The 25,192-nt window shown below is 47.2% G+C and overlaps 3 protein-coding genes across 8 annotated transcripts; 2 read left to right on the top strand and 1 right to left on the bottom strand.

Moving 5' to 3' along the window:
* The first annotated feature begins 5,825 nt into the window (after window positions 1-5,825).
* On the top strand, window positions 5,826-9,005 carry Sdr39u1 (short chain dehydrogenase/reductase family 39U member 1). Of its 2 annotated transcripts, XM_003474357.4 has the most exons (6): window positions 5,826-5,930; window positions 6,198-6,304; window positions 6,390-6,472; window positions 6,982-7,103; window positions 7,827-7,970; window positions 8,256-9,005. In XM_003474357.4, exons 1-6 carry the CDS (start codon window positions 5,915-5,917, stop codon window positions 8,666-8,668), a joined length of 885 nt encoding a protein of 294 aa, XP_003474405.1. In that variant the 5' UTR covers window positions 5,826-5,914; the 3' UTR covers window positions 8,669-9,005. The 2 variants fall into 2 exon arrangements, with proteins under 2 accessions (XP_003474405.1, XP_063092922.1); XM_063236852.1 differs by lacking the exon at window positions 6,198-6,304 and having other exon boundaries at window positions 5,910-5,930.
* Window positions 7,445-24,983, bottom strand: Khnyn (KH and NYN domain containing). 5 transcript variants are annotated; one of them, XM_063236850.1, is made up of 8 exons: window positions 24,770-24,979; window positions 17,491-17,708; window positions 15,944-17,028; window positions 15,663-15,793; window positions 15,474-15,570; window positions 12,689-12,796; window positions 12,385-12,486; window positions 7,445-11,866 (listed from the first exon to the last, which is right to left on the bottom strand). In XM_063236850.1, the coding sequence occupies exons 1-8, from the start codon at window positions 24,885-24,887 to the stop codon at window positions 11,617-11,619; spliced, it is 2,109 nt and encodes a 702-aa protein (XP_063092920.1). In that variant the 5' UTR covers window positions 24,888-24,979; the 3' UTR covers window positions 7,445-11,616. The 5 variants fall into 5 exon arrangements, 4 of the variants coding, with proteins under 4 accessions (XP_063092920.1, XP_013013026.1, XP_003474408.1 ...); XM_013157572.3 differs by lacking the exon at window positions 24,770-24,979 and adding an exon at window positions 18,278-18,427; XM_003474360.5 differs by lacking the exon at window positions 24,770-24,979 and adding an exon at window positions 18,274-18,409.
* Window positions 18,509-22,213, top strand: Cbln3 (cerebellin 3 precursor). The gene is made up of 3 exons (XM_003474363.5): window positions 18,509-19,541; window positions 19,852-19,971; window positions 20,229-22,213. The coding sequence occupies exons 1-3, from the start codon at window positions 19,242-19,244 to the stop codon at window positions 20,424-20,426; spliced, it is 618 nt and encodes a 205-aa protein (XP_003474411.1). The 5' UTR covers window positions 18,509-19,241; the 3' UTR covers window positions 20,427-22,213.
* Window positions 24,984-25,192: the final 209 nt, after the last annotated feature.

Genomic DNA, 25,192 nt, shown 5'->3' on the forward strand with positions numbered 1-25,192 from the left:
TGATAACAAATGTTGGTGAGGCTGCAGGGAGAAAAGGAACACTGCTCCATTGTTGGTGGAGTGTAGACTGGTGCAGCCACTATGGAAATCAGTATGGAGATTTCTCAGAAGACTAGGATTGGAAGTTCCATTCAACCCAGCTATTCCCCTCCTGGGTATTTTCCTAGAAAACCTGAAAAAGTCATGTCACAGTGATATGTGTGCATCTATGTTCATAGCAGCACAGTTTGTAATAGCTAAATCTTGGAAACAACCAAAATGTTCATCAACTGCAGAGTGGATGAAAAAGATGTAGTATTTTTATACAATGGAATATTACTCAGCTATTAAAAAAGATGATCTTGAGGCCTTCATAGGTAAATGGAGACAACTTGAGACTATCTTCATAAGTGAAATAAGAATCATATTTATAAATGTCACATTGTGTCACTAGTGTAAAGTAATAAGAACTGTAGGAATAATAAAACCCAAAATGTATAATTGCTATTGTAAAGAGAAAGGAATAGAAAGTGCTCTAGAAGATATAACTGCATGTACATTTAATTGTGAAAGATAGATTACCACATTATTAAGTTTTTACTGGATCATTGAACAGAACTGTTTGCAGTCTCACTGTTTAAATGTCCACTTTGTATGTTTTAATTTTGTAACTTGAACAACTATATCTAAGATAACAGTATGTAATTTATCAACTAGTGATTCGGTTTTTTTAATTCTATATTGTTGCTACCCTTTTTTCTGTTTTGCTTTTTTTTCCTCTAAATAATTTTTTTTAAAAAAGGATTGTGCCACAATTCCAAGGCATAACTGAGAGACTGCAAGCCTCTCAGAGAAGCCTTAATTGCTGCACAGATATTGTGATGGTTTTTTAAAATGCCCACAAATTATGTGACATTTCTGGCTTCAAAAGTCACAGCCAAGCTCCCCTACCCTCAGACTTACTGACTCACTTCTAAGAAATGGACTGTGGTAAAAAATACTGTACATAGCTGTAGAGACTAGCTCAGTTGTTCAAAGCTTTGAGGCTTCCCTCTCATTTTCACTCTCTTGGGTCACTCTCTGCCGGCAGTGAGAAGTCATGAAGTAATCATATTCAGAAATCTATAAGGTAAGAAAAAACCATCAAAGAAGGAAAGTTTTTGCCAATAGCCTATAAGTGAACCTTCCTGAAAAGGGTCCTCTGGCTGGCCCAAAACAAGTCTTCAGGTGACGGCAGCACTACCTGGCATTTTGACCGTGACCTCTTAAGAGACCCTGAACCATAACCACCTAGCTAAACTAATCCCATATTCCCAACCCACAGAAACTGTGTGGGAAAATAAATAGCATTATTGTTTCAAACTACTATGTTCTTTAGATAATCTGTTAACAGTAACATATAACCTAGTGCTAGACCATAGCAAATTGCATGGCAATGATGACAATGAGCAGCAACCCACAGTCAAGAGGCGAGCGTGAGGGGAGACTCATCAAGGTCCTCATATTATCTATGCTGTTGGCCAAAAAGCAAGACAAGCATTTCTTTTCACCCAGAGAACAACAAAGTAAGTGAAAGAGTTGCCGGCCCAGATGAAACACTGTAACCAGAAAAGGCTGCAGCTAAACTCCTCCCCCCGCTGCCCCCTATGCACTTGATTGTAATCCTATATCCCCATCCTTAAGGACCTGTGCGCCAATGAGATACCTGTACATCTCTAATGGCCTTTGGGGCACTGCCCTAAGCTTAGGCTATTTAGATTCCCCCACGCCACGTGTCCGGGGGAGTTCGCCAGAGAGAGTTCGCCAGAGAGAGAGAGCTCGCCAGACTCCAGCGCGCCAGTCTCCACTCCCCGTGTTCCCGGAGAGACCACAGCCCGGCCCCGGGCTCGGTGCAGAGATGCTGCGCCCCGGGGCCGGCGGCGGCGGGGGGCCCCCTCCCCGCATTCCCGGAATAAAGCCACTGCTGACCACTACTTTCACGGCCGTCCGCTCCATTTCTCCCACAGACTTCTCCTCTCCCTTCTCCCAAACCTAACAGATGGTGCCGTGACATCTCTGCCTTATGACTCACAGGTTGTCATGTTTTGTTGTCGAGTTTGATTCTTAATTTCTCACATTCTATTAATGATCATTTCTATAGCAGGAGTCCCTAACACGATTGCCTACAGACTCCAACATCATATATACCAGAGTCAAGCCTTACCTACCTACCTTTTAACTTTTATGCTTTCATAGGGGGGAGTAAACACCTCTCATAACTTCACTCCTCCTAATCCCACGTTTATTTTTCAGAATTCTGCCTTGCCACCTCAACGTCACCCTGATAAAATACCATCTCAAAACCAAAGTCACCTTCCTATCTACCTCACCTGGGTCCTTAAATATAATAGTGCCATGTCTCCTAATAACATTATGTCTCTTTGTTTTTCCAGTCTGACATACATACATTCACCAGTGAAGTTGTCCTGGCTAAAACACCTGGCATCAGTGTCTACCTGGGCATCAACCTTCATCCCGTCAAACTCCCCTAGACCCCAATACAGCGCCCTCAGCCAGCAGGAAGTAGTTACAGAGAGAGATCTTCGCCCCTTTTCCTAATAACCAGAAGACGGGATATGAAAGAGTTGCCGGCCCAGATGAAACACTGTAACCAGAAAAGGCTGCAGCTAAACTCCTCCCCCCGCTGCCCCCTATGCACTTGATTGTAATCCTATATCCCCATCCTTAAGGACCTGTGCACCAATGAGATACCTGTACATCTCTAATGGCCTTTGGGGCACTGCCCCTAAGCTTAGGCTATTTAGATTCCCCCACGCCACGTGTCCGGGGGAGTTCGCCAGAGAGAGTTCGCCAGAGAGAGAGAGAGCTCGCCAGACTCCAGCGTGCCAGTCTCCACTCCCCGTGTTCCCGGAGAGACCACAGCCCGGCCCCGGGCTCAGTGCAGAGATGCTGCGTCCCGGGGCCGGCGGCGGCGGGGGGCCCCCTCCCCGCATTCCCGGAATAAAGCCACCGCTGACCACTACTTTCACGGCCGTCCGCTCCATTTCTCCCACGGACTTCTCCTCTCCCTTCTCCCAAACCTAACAGTAAGAACTGTGGGAACCAAAATAAGAGGCCAAAACTCTATGCCCATAGACCTGGCTTGATCATATGTTATGGCTGATTCATTGTGTTAACTTGAGAAGTTTAGAAATTTAACTAAGAGACTTAGCAGGGAGCCAGGATCCTTACTTTGTAAATATCCTCAGCCTGTGAAAGAGGAAGGCACAGAGGTGGTATGAATGTTAACACCCACCCTGGGAGAGAGGGTAGCCTGCTTACAATATAAGGTAGAAGAGGTTTGTTCTCCCCTTTTTGCTCTCACTTTTTCTGTCTGCTGCCTTAAACTGTTGCCCCTATGCCATGCCATTCTGCCTTGGTGCCAGCAGGTTATGGACTGAAACCTCCACAAACTGTAAGCTAACTAAACATTCCTTCCTTCATTTCGGGTGTTGGGTATTTTGTCCCAGCAGTGAAAGAAAAGTAACTAAGACACCATCTGTGCCTTGGCTGATCTCAGTAGACACTATCCCATGGCCAAGAAATGAGAGCCTTCTGAGGAGGCACTGGTGACCAGATGACAATCACTGACCAAAGAACATACCACACCCAGGTATCTAGGTGTCAAAAGGAAAGAATAAGAACAAGTCTAAGAATTTACTCAAGAGAAAACTGAGAATAGGAGATGTTTTAAACTAGAAATGATAGTTAACTTTGTTGGGTTTAAGTGTATTCCACTACCAAGAAGAGACGTTTATGAACAACTTGTGTTTAAGTAAAGTTATATTTCAAAATAAAGTTGTATTTCAGAGTCATATTACGTAACCCAAACTTGAATTCACTATATAGCCCACAGTGGCTTCAAAATCATGGTGATCTCCTGCCTTAGCCTCTTGAGTACTGAAATTGCGGACATGTGCCACTATGTCCAGCTCAAAGTTATATGTTGCATATCTGAATATGACTATAAATTTTAAACTCACTACACATTTTTATTTACTATGAAGTATTTCAGACATACAAAAATATAAAGAAAAATAAAATGAACATCCATGTGCTCATCACCTAAAAAACAGGAAGTTCAAGTCTGTGAGGTACTCCTCCCTGATTGTATTAACTCTACAGGTAAACTTTATTCTGCTTTCTCATTAACATTTCCATACATTTCTTTTTACTTTCACTACAACCCTGTTTATCCCTGCAATTTAAAAAATCACTGTTTTTCTTCTTTTTAATCTCTAAATGAAAGCATTATATTGCAAGTACTTATCTAACAACTTCCTTTTTGCTTAACATACTTTTGGGAAAGTATCAGAATGCAAAAGGGTTTATGGTTAAGCCAGTCTCACGGTTGTTGCTGAAGATAAGCTAGGATGATGAGACATTAACTGGAGGTATTGGGGGATAGGGGATCTGATCAGATATTGAAGGTGACCAGATGTCAAAGGCACTGAGTACTTAATAAACTAAGATTGGATTTTACAAGGAATTAAAACAAATGGGTCAAATTTAACCAAGCAAAGAATTCCACTGAACTGTGAACAACTGGACACAGAGAAAGAAAAAAAAAAAAAAAACAGTAACTGAATTTACAACAGAGAAACCTGAAGAGAAGTAGAGCAGGAAGTCCCAGGACCTAGCTCTGAGAAATAGCAACATTTTAAGAATTTAAACACATCAAAGCAAGCGATTTAGATCCCAAGCAGTTAAGATAAAGGCCTAGAAGACAGTATCTTTCATGAGGCAAGAGACGCTTATTTCCAAAGGGCGTAAGAAACTGGTAAATCCCAGTGATTCTAAGAAAAAAACTTAAGTTTTAGATTTGGTACCACCTGGAAAATCCGTTTTCTTTTAGAGATGGAAATTGAGGAAGAGAGGACGAATCCAGACAGAGTGAACTGGGAAGCAGAAAACTGAAGCCACATTTAAAAATCTGGCTATTGTTGTAACCTATATATATTTTTTTTTTTTTTTAAACCCTCGTAAGTCTCGAGGCAAGAGAAAGATCAAAGGTAACTCTAAGCAGAATAGGATGTCTTCCTAATCTAAACTTGCTTGTTTGCAGGATACCTTACTTGTTTGCAGGACGTGCCTTCTGCAGAGGATGTTTGCCTAATCTAAACTTGCTTGTTAGCCCAACCCTTACCTGAACCTTGCTCTTCCGAAGAAATGTAACCGCCGTGTTCCTGTTCTGTAGTGCACTGCAAACCCACCCCCCCATCCACCGCATTGTGAGCCAGCAGACATTTGCGGTTTTACAAGATAAAAACCCTGCCCTTTAGCCGTTAGGGCGCAGTCTTCCATTATGGCTACTGGAGGCTGCGCTGCCAGGCCTGTGCTTTAATAAATGTTTTTCTTTCCAAATTATTTTCTCTGGCTCCTTTATACCTCGAGAAATGGACCACCCACAGCTGTGAAAGTGAAGTGCAAAAGATCATTTGCTGGAGTTATTTTAAAATGAGGGAAATTTCAGAACGTTTAAATGCCCACAGGAAGAAGCCAGAGCAGTGAGAAAATAAAATAGAACGAACAGAAAGACATCCAGAATACTGCTGACACACCAAACTAAATGCACATCCGGAATTCTGAGGCTTCAATAACTACAAATTTTAGGCACAGGATTTTGTGGCTTTGTTTCTTTGGAAGGATTTCTTGCCCCGTTACACCTACTCAGGGCCTTGCCCTATCTGCGGCCTCCCCCTCCTTCCGGGAAATGCACGACCAATCTCTAGAAACACTTCCGGGTCGCCAGGAAAGGCCACGCCCAGTCTCGAGACCACAGTTCCTGTTTGCAAAAGAAGCACCGCCCCAAAAGACTCATGCGCAGAAGGTCGTAAAGGGAGGCGAAAGAAAAGTTTTTTTGTATTTTGCGCAGGCGCATTGGGTTCCGTTCGCTATGCGGGTGCTAGTGGGTGAGGGCAGGCGGGAAAGAGTTGGGGGCGGACATAAGAGTTGGGATTGAAGGCCGGAAGTGCTTGCCCAAAGGGCACTGATGTTGACCGCCTCGCTTAAGAAGCTGACTCCCCCTATTTCCAGGGACTTGTGTCACCTCTGTGCTCAGGGAGGGGGAGAAGTGGGAGTCTGGAGGGATGGATAGCACCAGAGGAGGGGCGCACAAGCCGGGACGCAAAGCGCCTTCCTGCATACCGGAGTGTAAAGTGTTTGTATTTCCCGATCAGGTGGTGGGACGGGCTTCATTGGGACAGCCCTAACCCGGCTGCTAAAAGCCAAGGGCCACGAGGTGACGCTGATCTCCCGACAGCCGGGGACCGCTCAGATCACTTGGGTACGCCGTCTAGTGGGGAGTCAGAAGGGGGCGGGGACTGGGAGGGCGGCCTGGGCAGGGAGGCGGACAGTGCTATCTTTGGCAGGAGGAGCTCTCCAGGTCGGGGCTGCCGAGCTGCGATGCCGTGATCAACTTGGCTGGAGAGAACATCCTCAACCCTCTCCGAAGGTCAGATGGCGCCCAAAACGGGTATCCCTCAGAGCAGAGGGAGGTGAGGGTCCGACTCTGTTGAGGACCTGCGAGCTGTGGCTAATGGAGCTTCCAGATTGAGAACTAAAGCTATATCGCAGACTACTCGTCCCACCCACGCGCCCACCTTCTCTCCTACCCAGTCGACTTAATTCAGTCGAATTAAATTCTCAGGAATGGCCAAGAAAGATACCTCTTTTTTCTTCTGCAATAGACACTTTTTTTTTTTTTTTTTTGTCTTGAGACAGAGTCTCGCTATGCAGTTCAGGGTGGCCTTGTAGCCCAGCCTAGTCTCGAACTCACACAGTTCCTCCCACCTCAGCCTTCCCAGTGCTGGGATTACAGGTGTGAGCCACCACGCCCAGCAATAGACATGCTCTTTTGCAATGCCCAAGTTCTACTAGAAATTGGTGTAGAATAGGCCCTAGGGATAAAGGTACGTGTGCAAGTATGTAGTTAGTGATTTTTACCTCCTGTTTTTCTTGTAGGTGGAATGAAGCCTTCCAAAAAGAGGTTCTCAGCAGCCGCCTGGAGACCACCCAAATGCTGGCAAACGCCATCACAAAAGCCCCACAACCACCCCAGGCCTGGATTGTTGTCACAGGTGTAGGTATGCCCACAAACTACCAACCTCTCACATTAGCAGGGGGGAAAGAAGGTGCCACGGTGAGAGATAGCTCAGGGCTTTTAGCTATATACACCTGAGTGCTGATCTCTTCCAGACACAGTAACTCCTAGGTGCTCAATCCATGCACGTTTCTCCTGTCCTGTTTTCACTGAGAAGTAGAGACTCTCAGAGAAAGAGGCCTGAGTCCTAAGGAAAAGTCCACCTGTTCCCAAGTCCTGTGCTTACCACACCATAGTTCTTTAGTAACAGAGTCCCTAATTGTTGTTTGTCCCCTTTGGAACCAAACAGTTACACAGTAGACATACAAGAAAGTACTCAAAGTGTTTTAGACTTATTATATCATTTAATCCTTGCAACAACCCTATGAGGTAGGTACTATTGTCCCATTTTAAAGATGCACAAATTCCACACAGAAAAGTAATTTACCAAAAGTCACAAAGCTAAGAAATAGCAGAGCTGAAATTAAAACCCAAGCAGCCTGGCACCCAGGTTTCTGTTTCTAACCACTACAGTTTAGCAGCCTCTGGGTGTAGCCTGCAGACAAAGGAAAGGAGTTTACAAAAGAAGCCCGTCAGGTCATAGAGAAGCTCAAGGGGGAAATGTGCATAAAAATACCCAAGGACCACAAAGGGTGAGGCTAAATGGAACCCTGACCACAAAGGCCCAGGCAGGACCCAGCATAAATGAGCATTCTTCCACTGACAGCTTACTACCAGCCCAGCCTGACTGCAGAGTATGATGAAGACAGCCCAGGAGGAGATTTTGACTTCTTTTCCAACCTTGTGACCAAATGGGAAGCTGCAGCCAGGCTTCCAGGAGATTCTACACGACAGGTAGTGGTGCGCTCAGGTGAGAACCAAGTAACCTGGTAGCAGATGGTGGCGTGGCTTCACTGGGCTAGGGAGGGTGGAGTAGAACCAGGGGAGTTGTGCTTACAGAGAGTGAGAGGATGCTATCACTTCTGGAAAACCTGCAGAGGGGAGGATGGGAAGTCCCAAGGAGAGCCACATTCCTCAACTCTAGTACAAAGCAGAGTCCATGTGGGAAAAGAATAAAAAAGGGGAAACTATGAGGAATAGTCAGACTGCTTCCAAGCTGAGAGCCCTCCCTGTACAATACACCTCCCTATTCTAGGGATTGTGCTGGGCCATGGAGGTGGTGCCATTGGCCATATGCTCCTACCCTTCCGGCTGGGCCTGGGGGGCCCCATCGGCTCAGGCCGCCAATTCTTTCCCTGGATTCACATCAGGGACATGGCAGGAATCCTGATCCATGCCCTTGAAGCAAACCATGTGCAGGGAGTCCTCAATGGCGTGGCTCCAGCCTCCACCACTACCAATGCTGAGTTTGCTCAAGCCTTGGGCACTGCCCTGGGCCGCCCAGCCTTCATCCCTGTCCCCAGCACTGTGGTACAAGCTGTCTTTGGGCGGGAACGTGCCGTCATGCTGCTGGAGGGCCAGAAAGTGGTCCCCCGGCGAACACTGGCCACTGGGTACCAGTATTCCTTCCCAGAGCTGGGGGCTGCCTTAAAGGAAGTCGTAGCCTAAAGAAGCTCATGGCAGGGGCCTAGGCCTGTCCCCTGCCAGAGGCTCCCTGGTTAGGTACTGTGAACAGCCTCAGGTCAGATCTATCAGAAACTATCTGGTTCTTCAGGGTTCCTCTCCCATTCCTCTTTTCCCCATTGTTGTGTCAGATCCCGCACCCCTTATTTAACTAAGAAATTCTCCAGTCTCACAGCTGTATCTCATCAAGTTGGGAACTTAACCTCTTTGAGTCCCTGTAGGAAAATTTCTAAGTTTAGTTTCTCTGTATCACATTGTTGCCCCAAATCTTTGTGCTGTGTAGAGTACTCTGCAGCTTTGGCAATAAAGATAAATTATCTAACTGGTTCCAGCTCATGTTTTCTAGATTCTCCTAGAATTTATGCAAGGACTGTTGCTCTGTATTTTTCCCGGCATGGGTTTTTTGTTGCTGTTTTTGGGGGGTGGGGTGGAGTATACAGAATAAACTCAGAACCTCACACTTAGCAGGCAGGTGCCATGCCACTGAGCTACATCCCCAGTTCCCAGCACGAGGTTTTTTAATTACAGTAGCAACAGCTCTCCTCTTCCTTTCCCTTTTTGGTTCCTCTTTATCAAAAGGACTGATCACAAGTATAAAGCATGAAGTTATGATAAGGGTAAAGATTAGAAGATAGAACAAACAATGACCCATTTCCAGTGAGTTATGTGATGACCCTGCACATCTGTACACAAAGTACATGCCATCAGGAATGCTACCCCAAGAAGAAATGAGGCCCTACTATATATAGGTCAGCCTTCAGTCTGTGTCACCAAATACCAGTGAATTAAAAAGCAATCACAGGGCTAGGGATTTAGCTCAGTGGCCTAAGTGCTTGCCTGGCAAGTGCAAGATCGCAAGTTCAATTCCTGGTACCCCCCCCAAAAGCAATCACATTAGTCCCAGTTTATCAAACTGCAGCAGGACAAATCCAGCCCCTAGGATCTGCTCATCTAACTGGAGCCACTTCCATCCACAAGGCTCCTTAGTACAAAAGGGCAGAAGATCCCTCTGACCAAGTGTAGGTCCACCATCATGGAGACTGAAAAGGGCAGGGAGTCAGACATGGGCTACAAGTTCAACCCTATCAGGAAAAAATAAGTGCCAAGTATTCATCTGGGACCCTTTTCATCTACCTAAAGTGTGATGTCTGCCACAATTTAACCAAAAGTAGTTCATTAGCCAGTACTTTAGACCATCTTATCCAGTCCTATTTCTTCCCAGGGCACTATGGATTGCTTGAGTCACTGTCAACTCACTGACCAGCCTGTATCAACCATGCATACCTCCAGCCTGAGTCAATACCAACTAGCAATATAAAGCACCAGCAAGTAAAAGGGTAAAGACACTGGGTCCTGGGGACCCTCCCTCACTGTTCAGCTCTGCATGCTTGATTCCCTGCCATTCAGGGGAGAAGTCAGAGCCTAAAAAGGATCTTAATCTGGAATGTGCTATAGGACCCAAACAGAACAAAGCCAGGGGCACCTGTCCTGACCTCTCATCTGGCCTAAGACACTAGGAAGTTTACTGTCTCCAAGAATGATAGGTCTCCACAAAGATAGGATGATGTGGGCCTGAGGGAATGACCAGCTTCAAAGGTAACAGAAAAGCAACTACACTAGAGAAAGGACAACCAATGAATACTGTCCATGTAAGAAATGTGCTATCTTGCAGGTAATAGATTCTCAGCACTGAGAAAATTCAAGCAGATACAAGGCAATGACCTATAAGAATCAGCTCTGAGACAGGATGTCATGTGTGTTAGTGGAATTAGTGTGGTGCCCTGTCAGGTACATATACAAGCACACCTGTGCACACATGCACCATTTTCAAAGCGAAGTGCCTCAACTTATACCACTTAGGTCTTTGTAAAGAAAATGTTAGCTCAGATCACATTAAAATGTTAGCTCAGATCACATTAACATCATTGCAGAGCATGGCTTCATGGATTTGGTGAATATTCCCAGTGCTTCAACAAAAGGACCAAACCAGTGACATCCTGACATATCTGTTAATCTGTAAACAAACACTTGATGCAACAGGAGAGCTGCCAGTTATAGGAACCCTGAGAGTATTTTTGATAATGCAGTCACCCCTAACTTAACTATTTTATAAATGTGGGTTCTGAGAGCTTACCAAAAGGGATGCAGCCATTATTTGGCATGGCATTCTGAGGACACAGTGTGAAAATCTAAGGCGTGGAACCTGAACGTGAGTGACCCACGTCACTCTGAGAGCAAAGTTTTGGTCAGGAGCCTGTGCAGTCACAGGCAGACACACCTGAGACTTGGTCCAAGCACTTTTCCTCCAAGCTCTCCTCTGCATTCCCATGCCTTCCCCTGACAGGCACTCTTACTCTTGATTATAGGCTGGAGGACAAGCTGAGCAGCTCCATGAAAGCCACAGACAGCCACAGTGAGACTGGAAGCCAGTCACCCTCTGCCTAACATGACAGCCCCTCAAGAGGCCAGCATTCCTTCTGACATGCCCAGCCTGCAATTTCAATCTGTCCTCCCACAGAACAGCAGCCAGGGGGAGGAAAGTCCCAGTTTTTCTGCCAACCTTGGGTTACCCTAGCCTCTACCCCGACTCAGCCAGTGGTCCCAATCTCCATGATTTATCTTTTCTAGGAGCCCCCTATTTACAGAAAGCAAGATTGTTAAAGCAAGATTGGGAAGTTACAGGTGAGTGGAACCTGTTGAGAGCTGTTTGGAGTTCTGACTTGAGATTAGGTCACTTTCTGAACCTGTCCCCAAAATGACCGGACAAAAACTTTTCCTTCACTGGAATGCTCTTCCCGGTCCTTCCTTGACCCAAAGAACCATCTCAGAGTGACTCTAGGCCAGAGTCTGAGCAGCACAGGGACTCTCACGGAAGGTGCTGAGCTGGGGGAACCTGGAGCTAACAGGGCAGCAGTCACACAGGCGGGTAAGGCTCAAAAGTTGAGACTCAGCAGGGCCTCAGACAGTTGGTTAATGTCCCTGCAGTATGGTTCCCGCTGCAGGATGAAATCCACCTTGTGATCCTGGCCCCAGAACACCTCCAACAGCTGGCGCCGGAGCCGCTCTGTCTCGCGAGTCTTCCGAATGCCACCACTGCCTTTTTCCTCTTCCTTCCCCTGCTGCTGATTGCTGTGTCCTGAAAAGCCCTTGGAAGTAGGCTGAGCCTTAGAAGACACCTGTTTCCTGGAACAAAGAACAGGAAGAGCTCAAGAACATGCTGGAGGGAAATCAGACCTCAGTGGGCCTCTCCTCTCATAATTGCCCCCACCATCCTGATTCAGGGGCACAATCCTGAAGTTCCCAAATCTGGCCACAGAGTGGCAGTGTCGACCCACTTCTGAAGAAGAGACTGGCACTTCTGAAACCCAAAGAACCCTGCCACAATTAAAATGTAGGGTCCTAAATTAATCTTTTAGTGGTCCAGCAAAGGGCGTGCTGAGCACAATAAGCCATCATTACAAGCAACCATCTTCCCAACAACTCCATCAAACATACTGACTGAGAGAGACAAGAAACAGGAATTTCCCTTCCAATCAGGAAGTTTGTATCAGAATTCCCTGGGAAAATTTTAAAGACCAAGTCCAATGCATCCCAAAACTACAGCAGAATCAAGTTGGCCCAAACTGAGGTCACATGCCGACCTAGGTCTCCAGGCCTGCAAAGAACAGGGGACTAGGAATTCCCTGCAGAGTGAGCATTACCTGGCTGGCTTCTTCAGGAACTCATCCAGGGTGGGCCCGTTTCGACCCAGTGGGTCATCAGGAACCATGAAGAGGTTTCCCACAAAAGTGAAGGGCAACAGGCTAGATAAGGAAAGAAAAAGTGTCACAGAAGGGCACTTGCTCACCTAGACAGCTGAGACCAATGCCACCAGAAACTACTGGCTACCATCCCTTGAAGCAACTTCAAGCCCCTTTCCAGAGTTCTCACCCAGTGGCCAGAGAAGAGCTGGTTTTAGAGAAAGGTCTGAATCCGTGCCCTATTCTCAAGGGAGAGCTCCCTCACCGCTCTCTGATGATTGCCATCCACTTGTCAGACTCCTCCGCCAGGTCCCGGAACTGGTCATTGGAGACAATGATTCCACTGGTCTCTTCAGCCAACTTCAGCATGAACCTGTCTCAAAAGCCACAGCAACCATAAACCCCCACCCCCAAAGGATGCTACTAAATCCTTCAACCTGTTTGTAGTGATGGAGATCTGGCTCTCCATGTCACCTTAACCCAGCTACAGGTGACTAACTGAATACACGTGCCACTGAGTAGAAAAGAAAGATGAATCCAAAGTGGCCTCCCAATAGCATCCCACCAGCTCACAGCATTCCTCCACCCAACACTTGTGCCTCATCCCTGAGAGGCAACAAGGCTAGCTCTGACTCCATCTTCTACCCTAGCCCACCAGCACTCAGATCCAGTATCGGAGTGAAAAGTCTTCCACTCTGCCCCTTCTTTTCTAATCTCGTAATTGCCACAGTGATTCAAATATTACAATTGCTTATTGCATTGCCGTCTAATTCATCCCTGCTCTAATCATTCACCACTCTGCAGTCCCTCTAACAAGAAAGCATGTTCTTCCTCTACACTGAGCTCCTCCACAGTTGCCCTTCACCTACCAAGTAAAGTCCTCATGCACGGCCTGGCAGCTGCAGCCTCTGAAATCTGGCTCCAAGCTACCCTTACAGCTTTCTCTCCCTGTATTCCCTAATGTGCCCTCAATTCCAGCCATAATCAATGATCAGATTACATCCTGCTCTCTAAACATGCCCTGTGCTGTCTGTCTTCCAAGTTTCTCAAACTACTCCCTCCATCTAGAAAGTGGTTCCCAAAACTTGCTGATGAACAGAATCACCAGGGGTGCTTTTTTAAAAATAGATGCCTGCCCCCAACTTTAGTAATTCTGATTCCCCAGGGAAAGATACATGCACGAAAGGATCCAGCTCCCACATCTTCCACTAACTATTCACAAACCCCTCCCGTCCGATAATACCCAAGTCCCAGGAGGGCTCCTGTCCCTCTGAGCTCCTATAGTATTGGATTTATAGGTTCTTTTGCCTCTTTGAAGTCAAGAATCAGACCTTGTTCTGTTTTTGTTCTGAAGACCAAGCACCTAGTAGTAAATGTACAGTTGGTGTTTAAGAGACACTGTGGTATCAAGGGAGCTAGGGATCAGGCTTAGGTGTGAGAAATGTCTAGTTCTGTGTTCCCAGTGGGAAACAAATTAAGGGGCTAATATATAAATGTATAAGGTATACATGTGGGATACAAGAAACATTCTCCAGTTAAGCATATCTTACTGCTACTGTATTATGTTGTATGTTCCACAGTATTCGCACAGCAAGGCCGCACTGTGCATATACTTAATCACTGTTAGGAGGCAAAATTTCCAATTTATATTGTGTTATCTGTACAATTTGCATTGTGTCCTACACAACTGCATAGGCACATTCTTTAAAATTCATTAAAACTGTCTCAGTCTTTAGTTTCCTCTATTTCAATGCTAGTAAGGAAAGTGTCCATACCTTGGAGGGAAATGTGAGAGCTAGACATAAAACAAAGTAGCACTGGGAGAAAGTGAACTGTCTTTTTGTAGAAAACCATTTACTTAGAAGAGGTATGAGTTAAGTATTTGAAAAGACAAGATCTGTCATCACTGTGGTTTGAAAAGAATAAAGAACTTGGGGCTGGGGATTTAGCTCAGCAGCGTAAATGCCTGCCTTGCAAGCAGGCAGTCGTGAGTTTGATCCCTGGTACCGATAAAAAGCAAAAGACAAAAAAAAAGAATAAAGAACTTGTGGTTATAAAATTTTTAATTGGTTCATTAGCTTTAAAATCTGCACATTTGCCACACCTTGTTTGCACACTGTGGCCAAAGTATGCCCTGCTTTTTTTTTTTTTTAAACCATCCTGCAGCAGTGAGGTCTGTGCTTTCTTTGTCAAGGTAGCTAACTGTTCTTACCCTCTATCTTCACATACCTGAAATAGAGGTAAGATTTGATGCAACACTTACGTAGGTCCATGTAAAGTGAAGAGGTAACACCATTGGACTCTTGCCTACTAACTTGTGTGAAGAAAGCACACATCTTAACTTCTTTTGTTAGTCACAAAGAGGGTGAATGAACAGAGGAGGGCATAGGGGTTAATTCACTAGGAGATGGACCCACATATGGTCTCAATAGTAATGCAATTGAAGACTCACATTCAGATCTTCCAGTTCTAAATCCAGTTCAAATAAACCATGTTCTACCCAGTCCTATTACTCAAAGATTGTGTTTCTTGGTTTTAATTTTTTTTTTTTTTTTTTTTTTTGTACTGGGGATTGAACTCAGGACCACACACCTGCCAGACAGGCGCTTAAGCCACTGAGCTAAATCCCCAGCTCTTACTTATTTGAATTGTTTACTATGGTTTTTCCATAATGTTGGGTGAATTTCTTTACATATTTGAAAATTTAAGATTGTAAGAAGGTACCTGTCAGCTGCTCATGTCACCAGCTTTCCCACTTTTCCGTTAAGCCAGTATTTTCTAAATAATAAGGTACTATATATACACTGTAGTGATGAAGGAAAAACTCTTTCCACCACCAAAGCTTACAGAGAGAGCAAACGACAAGAAGCTTCTACTGGGCTCTTTTAATATCAACCTAAAGCCAGTATTTTCTAAATAATAAGGTACTATATATACACTGTAGTTGATGAAGGAAAAACTCTTTCCACCACCAAAGCTTACAGAGAGAGCAAACAATGAGAAGCTTCTACTGGGCTCTTTTTAATATCAAGCCAGGGAGAAGCAAGTACCTGTCATCATAGGAGGAAATCCTCTTGCCATCCATGACTCTCGAGGGCGTGAGGGAAAGCAGGCTGAGTGAGTGTAGCTTTTGCAGGAAATGAATTTCTATTTTAAAAAAAGAAAAGAAACATAAACAGGGCTGCCCTCAAGATGGAATCAGAGACTACTCAGGACAAAGATGACCAGACCCAACTCACCTCTAACCTTGCCATCCTTACTGAAGCGCCACTGAGGTACAAAGACAGTTATGTCACGATGTCCACGGTCCCAGAAGTACTGAACAGCAATGGCAATGCCACGGCTAGAGAAGTAGTGCTGGAGGCCATGGCTGCAGTGGGAAAGGTCAGTGTGTGAGACCCAGAAAAGGGGTCTGGCAGGCTGGCTGCAGTGCCAGTCCTGCAGCACACATCCCCGAGGCAAACAAAGATGCCTGTCTCAACCCTCACCCCCAGGACTCTGAGTCCCAACAGTTACTCACACCATGGCCACATTGCTGCCATCGATGACAATATGACGGAGGTCTGGCTGGCCAGGCACATTGGCAAGGCACAGGGTAAAAGGATCCTGCAGGGCCTCTTGAAAACGCTGAGTGCCAGTCACCAAGTTGCCTCCACGGGTGCCCCGTTTCCCCGAAGATCCTCGACCTCGACCCTGCTGCTTATCTCCCCTGTCTCCTAGATCTCCGAGATCTCCACAGGGCCACGGGGGTTCAGGCGCAGGTGGGGGACTAGGCACTCTTGGAGGTGAGGCCTCCCCATTATGGAGCCGCTGGAGGAGAGAGGCTCCCCGGGACTGAGCTGACCTCTGACAAGGCCCCTGAGGACCAGGAGGCTCACCCTGGACACTAAATCCTCCTCTTTCCTGAGTCACCCCTTCCCCCGCCAAGGCCATTCCTTTCAGGCACCCCATGCCCCCTACCCCTCCACCTGCTGGCTGTGACCTGAAAGTTGCTTCTTTCTCCCAAGCCTCTTCCCCAAGTAGCTCCTTAAACCACAGATCCATCTCCCTGGGACCGCCCTGTTTCCCTATATTCTTCTCCATGGTATGACTGACTCCACTGGCCCCCTTTGACTCTCCCTGCCCTACACAGCCAGCATCCAGAGATTCCCTGCCTTCACTCAGGGGAGCTCTGACTCCCTGGTGCAGAACACCCAACGGCCCCTGCCCCATGAACGCCTCCTGCGCCAAACTCAGCAGCTCCTCCTGGACAGCCAAGGGCAGCTGCAGCAGGGCTTCTGTGTGGGCATCCTCCCTGGGCTGCAGCAGGGCAGAGAATTCCCTCAGCACTCCAGCATTCTGAGAAGTGGTGGGATACAAGCCTGTCTGTAAATCCCAGCTCAACCGCTCCACAAGCTCCTCTACGCGACTCTGAGCCATGACAAAGGCCTCAGTTAGTCCACTGATCATCAGTGAGCCGGGTACCCCAGGAACCAGGTGGGCTGATGTGCTCCAAACCAGGCAGTCAAGGAAGAAGCCCTGGGCTCCCACGAAGATGCAATGCAGTCTGGGTGGGTAGTGGATTGCATTCTGCAGTTCTGGGCTGCAGAGACCTTTCAGGTACTCCTGGAGGAAAGTCAGAAAAGGAAACTGCTGGAAGCTATTCCCTTCTGGTTCATTATTCTCCCATGAGCTCCAGAATGCCTGGAGTATTTAAGTGGTTAATGCTACTACTATCCCCACTTTACAGATAAGGAAACCGAAACTCTGGAACTCAAGACTGGCAGGTGGCAGTCAAACCAGAACCCTTGCTTAACACTGCGTCTCCCACCTCCCACTCCTACGCCTTCACACACACACACACACACACACACACACACACACACACACACATCCCCACAAGACTCTAGGCAAAATGAAACCAAAACGCCAGACACAGTGGGAAGTCCCTTAACAGGAGGAGCGCTGAGACTGCCAGTGCCCGCTTGATAGCCAAGGAGTGGAGATCCTCCCCAGGCACCTCCTCCGAGGCTGCCTCTGTGCGGGAGGACTTCCTGGCTCCCTGGAAGGACTGGGGAAAAGAGTTACCTTGGCTCTGCCGATGTTTTCCTTGGAGCCTTCCAGCTGCAGCCAGATGTGCGGGTTCTCTGGGCAGTCCTTGGGGAGGATGCACACCCCCACGCGGAAGATGCGCTCCAAATGGGCCTGCTCGGCCCGGACCTTGGCCTCTGCCTCTGCAGACACCGTAAAGCGGTCGGGAGGCGGGGAGCCAGCCCCCCAAGTAGGCATGGCTTCCTCCCCCAGTCCTGGAAGGGGAGAAGGCAATTCAGAGCCTCACAATCCCAGAAACCCAAATCCTTGCCTCGCAGTTCATACCAACAATCAACAGGTCACTCTGCTACAATTCTGGTAAACAACTTCAGGAGGTAACAAGCATCTGAATCCATCTCAGTGGTCAGAAAGGTGTCAGATCATCGGGATGCAGGCCCCTTCTCCCAAAGAAGTGACGGTAGGGGAAATGACCACAGCCCGGAGCAAGATGGGTAGGGGGCTCAGCTCGGTGTAGAAACCACAAGGAGTGGACCGGACAAAACAGCGCCTCGCCTCAAAAAACTGCAACCTTAGGGTCCAAGACGGCCCCTCCAAGACCAATCCTCAAAAGGGTGTGACTTGTCCCATTCCTAGGTCTGCCCATTTCTAGGCTCTGGCCACGCCCACCCCTGCCTCCCCTCCTCCAGCCCACCCCTGGCGCCCCACTAGGGCTCGGGTAGGGGCCGTCCCGCCCACAGCCGATCACGGCCTCAGCCCGGGCCGGGCCGCACTGCCCACCGCAGTCTCCCGCTCCTGGGCGCCGGGGACAGACGCGCCTACCCGCCTGGGCCGCCGGCTCGTCAGGAGGCCCCGGCTTTGCTTCGCCAGCGCCCCCGGCCCGGGGGACACTCGCGAGGGGCCCGAATCTGGGCGGGCCTTTCCGGGATCCTCGCCCAACGGGGACCTCTCTTTACATCTCAAACTGTGTTTTGAGTCACTTCCTGGCCTGGGGCGGAGTCAGCGCCGCTCCTCCCCAGCGAGGCCTGCGCTGCGCCGGCCTGGGTGTCGCCCCTGCCTGGCGCCGGCCCTGGCTCCGCCCGCGCTTGCCCGGGGGTCCTCGGCCTCGGAGTTCTGGGCCCGCCGCGCAGTTGTTTGTCAGGAAGCAAGGGCAACTTTCGTGAGGGTGTGGAAGAGCAAAGAGAAAAAAAGGACTGGTCCATGGTCACAGGGTAATGACCCTCGTGGCCCAAGCACTTTCTACCAAAAGAATTGTGGGGAGGACAAGGGTACCCCTTTCTTCTAACAAATGGAGAGATAGATCAGAGGAGAGCTGTTGACATATGAGGAAGCTTAAAGGAGAGCAGTGAGAAGGAGGAAGGAAGGGGCTGCGGGGTGAATTCCCACACATTGCACAACACACAGTTCCCTGTGGTGCCAGGACCGGTCTCTAGTACTGTGCCCTGCAGAAGTCCCTAGTACTGTGCCCTGCAGAAGTGCACCATGGAGCTCTGGAAGAGCCTTGCGGCCCGTCTTCATCCCTCTTCTCCCTCCCAGAGCCCAACTGCTGTCACTTCATGCTCTGCCAAGGAGGAGGGAACTGCCATGACAGCGGGAGTAACTGAGTGGGAGGCAAGGCTAGGACAGAGGTGTGGAGAGGAGAGGGAGGTGCAGTGGCCAGGTAGCAGGGAGACCCAGAAGGAGCGGTGGAGCAGGGTGAAGTTTGGGAAAACCGGAGGCAGAGTGGAAACCAAAGGTAGCAGAAAAGGGGCGGAAGGCAGGGGTATTTGTGGGTGGTGGGACATACAGTCATGCTGGGAGCGAAACGACCCTGGCTACCGCGTCCCCTACACAGCCTGTGGCTGCCCTTGGCCCTGGTGCTTCTGGCAGTGAGGGTGGGGTGGGCCCAGGAGGGATCAGAGCCTGTCCTGCTGGAAGGCGAATGCCTGGTGGTCTGTGAGCCTGGCCGAGCTGCTGCAGGAGGTCCCGGGGGCGCAGCTCTGGGAGAAGCACCCCCAGGAAGAGTGGCATTTGCTGCAGTCCGGAGCCACCATCATGAGCCAGCAGGGGAGATGGGCAATGGCACTGGTGGGGCCATCTACTTCGATCAGGTAATCCCCCTGCCTCATTCCAGAGAACCTATTAGAGATCTGAAATTGACATCCAAGCCCACTTTGCTGTCCCTCCCATGTTTTCCCATAAGACAGACACTGATCATTTCCCTTCCCTAAGGCTTCTTCTCTCTCTCTCTCTCTCTCTCTCTCTCTCTCTCTCACACACACACACACACACACACACACACACACACCTTACCCTTTCCTACTGTGTCACCTCTGTTCCCTTATTGTTCCCCTTACCCAAGCTTATCCTGATAAGCCACAGGAATCCCTCAGCCCCTCAAACAGAATCTGCTTCCCCTAGGTCCTGGTGAATGAGGGTGGTGGCTTTGACCGGGCCTCAGGTTCCTTTGTGGCTCCTGTCCGGGGAGTCTACAGCTTCCGATTCCATGTGGTGAAGGTGTACAACCGCCAGACCGTCCAGGTGATGAGAATGCTGGACCCCAGCTACCCAGGGGAGGGTGGGAGTACCAGCAGAGCCCAGCACTTCCCCAGACTGAGCATTCAATGAACCTGTGTGCTGGGGGCCAGGAGCAAGGAAGGAAAGACCCTACCTAGCAAAGTGGAGACCTACCTGGGAGAGTCCCTTACACCCCAGATTCCCTAGAGGAAGCCCTGGAGAAAGTGAGGGTCCTAAGCTAAGGGTTGGTGAATGGGTGCTAATTGGGCTCCCCTCCCCAGGTAAGCCTGATGCTGAACACATGGCCTGTCGTCTCAGCCTTTGCCAATGACCCTGATGTGACCCGGGAGGCAGCTACCAGCTCTGTGCTACTTCCCCTAGACCCTGGGGACCGCGTGTCCCTGCGCCTCCGTCGGGGGAATCTTCTGGGTGGCTGGAAATACTCAAGCTTCTCTGGCTTCCTCATCTTCCCACTCTGAAGGCCCAGGCCTTTCAAAGACAGAAATCACCCCACTACTGCTTTACCCTCCCTGCCCCCAAGACAGCATCCTTGGGGCAAGGGAAATCTGCAGGTTTGCTTGTATCCCACCTTCTTGCATGAAATCCTGTGTCAAACACGAAGATTAGAAGAGAAAGAAGAGAAAGAAGAGAGGAGAGGAAAGGAGAGGAGAGGAGAGGAGAGGAGAGGAGAGGAGAAAGAAGAGAAGGAGAAAGAGAAGAGGAGGCATCCGTTGACTGCCCCTTCTCATCCCACTGCTATGCACAGGTCCCCTCCCACCGCATTTCTTTGCTGCTGCGCTAGGCCCAGGACAAGGTTAGACAGGGAGGTCTACAGCACTACATTTCGTTCTCTTCTTCTCCTGCTCCTCCATCCCAGCTTCCTAATCAGTGCTATTTGGGGACAGGTGGACAGGCTCCCACAGGGGCCCAGATGGATTAGCATCAGAGTACCCTGCAGGTCCTTCCTGTGAGCAGTGCCAGCACTGTGGATCTCAGCCCACATTACCGTATGGTTGGTGCAGGAGGCTCAGCCTCAAGAGGAAGTATAGGTAGGAGCCTGTGACTGGTGAGGCAGCAAGGGCGCATGTGCTTAGACTGAACCTGCTGCATATTCTACATGACATAAAATATGGCAAATGTTTAAATTTTTTTAAAAATTTATTATAGTAAAAGACACGTTATTAATGTCTCTCAAAAAACCACCCCACACATACACAGAGACTACAAACACAGTCCATCATTCTTGCCTCTTTCTGAAGCAATTCTGGGCATCCTCTTTAGTGAACATCCTTAGTTGCACTGTCATAGCTCGTGTGATGTCCTGAATAATTGATTCAAGACATTTACTTTTCCCAGTTATTTTTTTTTTAACTCTGAGGAGAGCCAGAAGTTGCCTAGAGCCAGATTCAATGAGTATGGTAGATGAGAACATACTATGTGTTTTCAAGCCTGCCTTTCCATTGATTGAACTCAACAAGCTCACACTTGCCAGACTGGTGCTTGTGTCACTGAGCTAAATCCCCAGCCCAAAAGTGGACTTTTAGAACTGCTTCAGAAAGCAGGGAGGACAAGAGAAGAGAAGACATCTGATTTACTGCAATAATATTTTTTAATTTAAACATTTGCTGCATATTTTGATAAACCCTTGTGTACACTAGCCGTGACGATGCTGGCTGTCCATGTGTGCCAGATCCCAAATGGACTCTGCCCTCACCTTCCACCAGAGACTTGGGGGTGTGCGTTTACTCTGGCCACAAGTAGAACTGAGAGCTGGTGTACAAAGTTGGAGGTGGGGGTAGAAGGTCACACAGGGACCATGGAATACATGTGTCCTCTTGCTTAACCATCTCCTGGAACTGCTCCATCTTGAAAGTCTGAACTTCAATCACTTTATACTCTGCTGCCACTTCACCAGGCTTTCTCACTGAGTCACCTTCCCTGTACCTGTCCTAGCCTATCCCCAACACCTCACTCTTTCCCCTGATCTATGCTGTCATATTTTCCTCCTTAAGCTTCCTAGTACCTGAAATTCCATGATTCATCTCTTGAATTGCTTACCCGGCAATATCACAAATTCTGTCTCTCCTAGTCCCATTAGTCCAGCATGGATGCATCAATAGTAGTGGGTGAGACAGCAGAGGCTGACTAGAGGGAGAAGCAATTTGAACCAAGGGCTATAGATACAAGCAGGTATGGTATGCTGTAAAGAAAATATATGTGAAGCTATATAGTACAGTCAAATAAAAACAATAATATTGAAGTTAAATTGGAAATACCAGTGTAAATTTATGGCTCTAAAAATAGAGCAGGGTGTGCAGCTCAACAGTAGAGCACTTGCCTAGCATTGCTTAGCATGCATGAGGCTCTTAGTTCAAGTACCAGCAACACTCACACACCAGCACCAGCACCAACACCAACACCATTATGTATGTAGCTTTTTTTGTGACCAGGAACAATATCTTAAACAAAGTAGATTATTTCTGTCTCATATGAAAGGATCTGCAAATAAAGAGTTCAGGGATGAGAGGCAGTTTTACAGTTATCAAAGCCAAGTCTCCTTGCTATTCATCTTTGAGATGCCACTCCATGACCCAAAATGGTTTCTTGATCTCCAGCTATTACATCAGCCTAACATCTTCCAGGAAAGAGAAAAGAATAAAGGGCACACCCCTTCCCTGTAATGGAAGATTTCAGAAAGGTACACTGAGCATTTCTGATTATATCTCATTGACTAGAATTAATCACTAGAATTAATCTCCTGGGTTGGCCACACCAACCCAGGAGATAGGATAAGAAATACAGTCTTACTCCTGCAGCCATGTCCTGTTGAGCATAAGCTAAAATTAAGGAAAAAAGAACACTGAGGAAGATGACTAACACTTTTTCAAAATATAATTAGGTCAATTTGTTAATAAAAGTTTCTGTCTTAGTTTTCTATTGCTGTGTAACAAATTACAGCAAATTCAGTGGCTTAAAACACCACCTTTTTGTTATATCAGTTCAGTAGGTCAGAGGTCTTGCAGAGCATGACTGGATTCTCAAGGTTTTACAAAGTCAAAAGCAAGGTGTAGTTTAGGGTGCCTTCCCCCTAGGGTGGAAGAATCCACTTCCAAATTCATTTGGAATTCAGCTTCTTACGGCTGTAGAACCGAGAGTCCTAGATTCCTTTATTTTCCAAGCAACAACTGTTGCCCATCTCTCAAAATTTGAGTCCCTTGCCAGAGATATAGCTTAGCAGCCCAAGTGCCTGCCATCCTTGATATAAAAGAAAGAAAGGAAGGAAGGAAGGAAGGAAGGAAGGAAGGAAGGAAGGAAGGAAAGAAAGAAAGAAAGAAAGAAAGAAAGAAAGAAAGAAAGAAAGAAAGAAAGAAAGAAGGAAAGACCTTTGAGTTCTTCAGGCCTATCCTTCTGCCACATTCCCCTGACTTAACCGGAGAAAGTTCTCTAAGTTTAAGAATTCACATGGTTCAGTTAACCCCACCTCAATGTCCAGAATAGTCTCCCCATTTTAAGGTCCATAACCTAGGTTGCATGTACAAAGTCCATTTTGCCATGTAATATAGGTTCTATAGGAGGTTCTAGGGATTAGGACAGGAATATTTTTGATAAATCTGTGTATCAAACCTTTATGACAACCTGTAGAGAAAAGGCATGCAGTGCAGTGCACTTAATGCAGGAAAAATGTGCAGTTTGAAAATTTGTATAATATACAAATTCAGATATAAAGTGACTCATTTTAATCATTTGAAAAAGCAAATCATTTCTCAGGTCCAAAACAAGAATTCATTGATTAATCTAAATTTTCCTTAGCATTGATTTGATTTAAGATACTGTTCTTCTCTTTGATAGCCAAATTCAAGAATTGTTCTGGAGTGAGATAATATGTATCTCTTGGGTTTACACATCACTTTTGTTTTTTGATGCTAGGAATTGAACCCAGAACCTGTGTATACAATGCAAGGATTCTACCACTGAGCCACATCTTCAGCCCCTACATCTACTTTTACAGTGAGCTTACGTATAGTTTAAGATGTGGATGATCTTTGTGATGATGTCTTCAGCTTACTGAAATATGAACCTTTTAGAGGAGTTAATATATTTTAATTAATATATATTTAGAGGAATTAATACATTAGATTGGTGAGTTGATGAAAATGTTTAGGAGAATCTGATTAAATTTGTAATCAATGTTAAGATAATTTGACTTGTGAAATGTATAGATTTTAGTTTGTTGCTTAAATAGTGTTTACGTGCTCAGACAGTTTTTGCTTAAGAAGATTTATGAAATACATAAATTAAACAATAATAAATAAAGCACAAGTAGTGACGAGTGTTCCTCTCCAGGTGCCAAAAGCTGCTCAGACTTTAAGGATCCTAAAAATAGAACCCATCTGTCCACCTTCCCTGTGCCCATTCCCTGGCAACTGATTATGACAGAGAAAAGTCCCACTGATGATGGATTCACTATGGGTCCAAATTCACTATGGGTCCATAGCCTCCAGCCACAACTGATCCTCAGTATTTTTTTTAACTTTTTATCAGTACTGGGGATTGAACTCACGACCACCTACTTGCAAGGCAGGTTCTTATGCCACTGAGCTAAATCCCCAGCCCTTTGATCCTCAGTATTTCAAGCAATTCTCTGGTTTCCTACGCCAGTTTCTTTCCTAATCTTCTCCAGGATCCAAATGCAGCCTTCTGTTCTCTACTTCAAGCTTTTGTAGCACTGGCCCCACCATCAGCAGTAGGCATCTCACTTTCTGCTTCACTAAAAAGAAAAAACACTGACAGGAACCCTTCCCTCCCTCACCCACAAACTCACCTTGGTTCTCATCTCTGCTTCTTCCTATCTGGTGCAGCAGATGAAATCGCTCTCCTGTCTTGGTGACTATCTTCAACCATAAGTCACGGAGCCCGTTGCCTTCAAACAAGCTCTCCATTTTTACTTTTCTCTCTACTCCTTCCCTTCAGCACTTAAAAGTTAATATTCAAGTCTCTTAAATCCAAAAGCAAAAAGAAGTGTGGCAAGCTGTAGACATGGATACCTTTGTCCTCAGTTCAGTATGCCCTTGCAACTAGTTAGCATTACCTCACCTGCTTCTTAGACCATGTATCTTAATAAAAACGTCACCTGTTAGTCACTGGTAAACTCTGGCCTCCATTGCTCCACCTAAGCTGCCCTCAGCCAGTCACTCACAATTTATGGTCACTGAAGTCCACAGACACCGCCTACTCCTCCTGCTGC

Source organism: Cavia porcellus, unplaced genomic scaffold, assembly GCF_034190915.1.
Source record: "Cavia porcellus strain 051 isolate PalLab524CR breed Dunkin Hartley unplaced genomic scaffold, mCavPor4.1 scaffold_26, whole genome shotgun sequence".
Lineage (NCBI taxonomy): Eukaryota > Metazoa > Chordata > Mammalia > Rodentia > Caviidae > Cavia > Cavia porcellus.